General features: G+C 38.0%; 1 protein-coding gene across 1 annotated transcript in view; it reads left to right on the top strand.

Annotated features, from left to right (window-relative positions):
* Positions 1-2,306, top strand: part of CCDC22 (coiled-coil domain containing 22) — a 12,635-nt gene that overhangs the window by 3,691 nt on the left and 6,638 nt on the right. Inside the window, exon 3 of the mRNA XM_006922726.3 lies at positions 2,175-2,305. Within this exon, the coding sequence (XP_006922788.1) occupies positions 2,175-2,305 (131 nt within the window). The remainder of the gene's footprint in view (positions 1-2,174; position 2,306) is intronic.

Below are 2,306 nucleotides of genomic sequence, written 5' to 3'. Positions count from 1 at the left end.
GGAAACTGAGCTTCTGGGTGTTAAATAACCAGTCCAAGGCCTTATAGCCAGTAAGTAGCACAGGCTGGATTTCAACCCCAATCTTTTTTACTCTGAAGCCTGTAGTCTCTTTTTAAAAAATTATTTATTGTTTTGAGTAGGTTATTTTATCAACCAGGGTCAAGTTCTGAGACAGAAACCCCAGCAGTCGTTTGAATAGAATAGGGATATCTTAATATTAAAGAATTGTGAATCAGGTAGAAGGTAGTTAATTCTTCAAAGGGTAGAAAAGATTACCAAGGGGTGACAGAAGTATGATACCTTGAGATGTTTCACTTATACGCCCAACCACCCCATTATCCCTACTTGTCTGCTATAATCGCTTTAGTTTCTTGTATATTTTTACAGTATTTTAAAATGCAGACATAGCAAATATTAATATATATTCTTATTTACCATTTTTTACATTAAGTATATACTTAGTTTCTTAGCTGGTTTTTTTTTTAGCTTAACAGTGTATCTTGGAAACCATTTCATATCAAATAATAAAAAAATCTTAATCATTTTTTCCTTTTTACAGCTGCATAGTAGTCTATCATGTGTATGTACCATAGTTTATTCAACCACTCTTTTATGATTGCACATTTAGGGAATATCCAATATTTTTCAAAGAATGCTGTAATTAATAATCTTGTACATATATATTCTTGAATTATTGGAGACATATCTTCATGGTAAACTTCCAGAAGTAGGATTGCTAGGTGGAAGGGTAAATGCATGTATAGTTTGGTTAGATTTTGTGAAATTGCCCTCACTGGGACTGTTTAATTTTGTATTTCCACTATGAGAGAATGCCTGTTTCCCTATAGCCTCTCCCACTGAATGTATTGTCAGATTTTTGGATTCCCCGCTCCTCATCCAATAGGTGAGAAATGGTATCCCAGAATAGTACCCCCCCCAGCTTTGTACCTAGAAAAATTTTTCAAATTTAAAGAAAAATGAAAATAGAACAGTGAACACCTGTATACTCTTCTCCTAGCTTCCTACATTGTAACATTTTGCTCCATTCTTTTCTCTCTATATAGATACACATAAATACATACACACATACATACACGTATGTACACATACACACTTCTTTGCTGAACCATTTGAAAGTGTCAGACATCATAACATTTCATACCTAAAACTTTAAATGTGCCTCTCCTAAGAAAAAACACATTCTTCAGCATAACCACAATACCATGATCATACCCATGAAATTTAATAGTCTCTGAGGTCTAATATGGTCAGATTTCCCCAGTTGTTACAAAAGTATCCTTTATAGTTGTGTTTTTTAACCACAGTGTCTAATTAAGAGTCGCATTTTATTTCATTGTTACAACTCTAATCTTAACTAGAACAGTCCTACTTTGCCTTTGTTTCTTTGTTTCTTTTGTGATGACAAATGCTTTTGAAGAGTTCAGGCTGGTTGTTTCCTGGAATGCCCCACAGTCGGAATCGCTCTGTTTTCTCATGAGTAGATTCAGGTTCCAGGCAGGAACACTGCCCTAGAGATAGTATCTTCCTCCCAGTGTGCACCGCAGGAGAATGAAGCATCAGGTTGTTCCAGATCAGTGATACTTGTGTGAAGCCTCTCAGTGTGCCTTCAATTCATGTCTCTTATGAGCAAGGTTGGACGTATTTCCATACGTTTAAGGGCTATTTTAATTTTTTGTTGGTAAACTGTCTGTTCCTATCTTTTGCCTATTTTCCTGTTGCATCGCTGGTCTTTTATACTTTTTTAGTTTTAGGCACTCTATCTACTAGGTAGATTTGCTCTTTGTCTATGAAATGACTTCCAAATATTTTTCCCACAGCTTGTCACTACTCTTTTGACTTGGCTTATTATGTTTTTCCTTTAAAATTTTTATTTCTTTTCATGTATCCAGAAGTTCCCATCTTCTCTTTTATGATCTTTGGATTTTAAGCCACAGTTAGAAAGACCAGAGCTTTAATCTTATTTCTTGCTCTCTGTAACACTGACTAGAATCACTGTGTGGCTCCCACAGAGGCCTGGAAGCCTTGAGGAGCCAAGGGGAGGTTTTGGGGGTAGTGATTAGAGAGTGGGAGCATTTGGGGGTCTAGGGCCAGGGCTTCCAGGGCAGGAGGAGCCTATCTGCCTGGCTGATAGGGGACCCTTTCCCAACCCCCAGGACCTAGGCTATCCTTTGGAGCTTGGCTATCAGAACTTCCTCTACCCCAGTGAGCCTGACCTCCGGGACCTGCTTCTCTTTTTGGCTGAGCGTCTGCCCACTGATGCCTCTGAGGATGCAGACCAGCCTTCA

The sequence above is a fragment of the Pteropus alecto genome, unplaced genomic scaffold, assembly GCF_000325575.1.
Source record: "Pteropus alecto unplaced genomic scaffold, ASM32557v1 scaffold669, whole genome shotgun sequence".
Taxonomy (NCBI): domain Eukaryota; kingdom Metazoa; phylum Chordata; class Mammalia; order Chiroptera; family Pteropodidae; genus Pteropus; species Pteropus alecto.
This window is presented reverse-complemented; position numbering and strand designations above follow the sequence as displayed.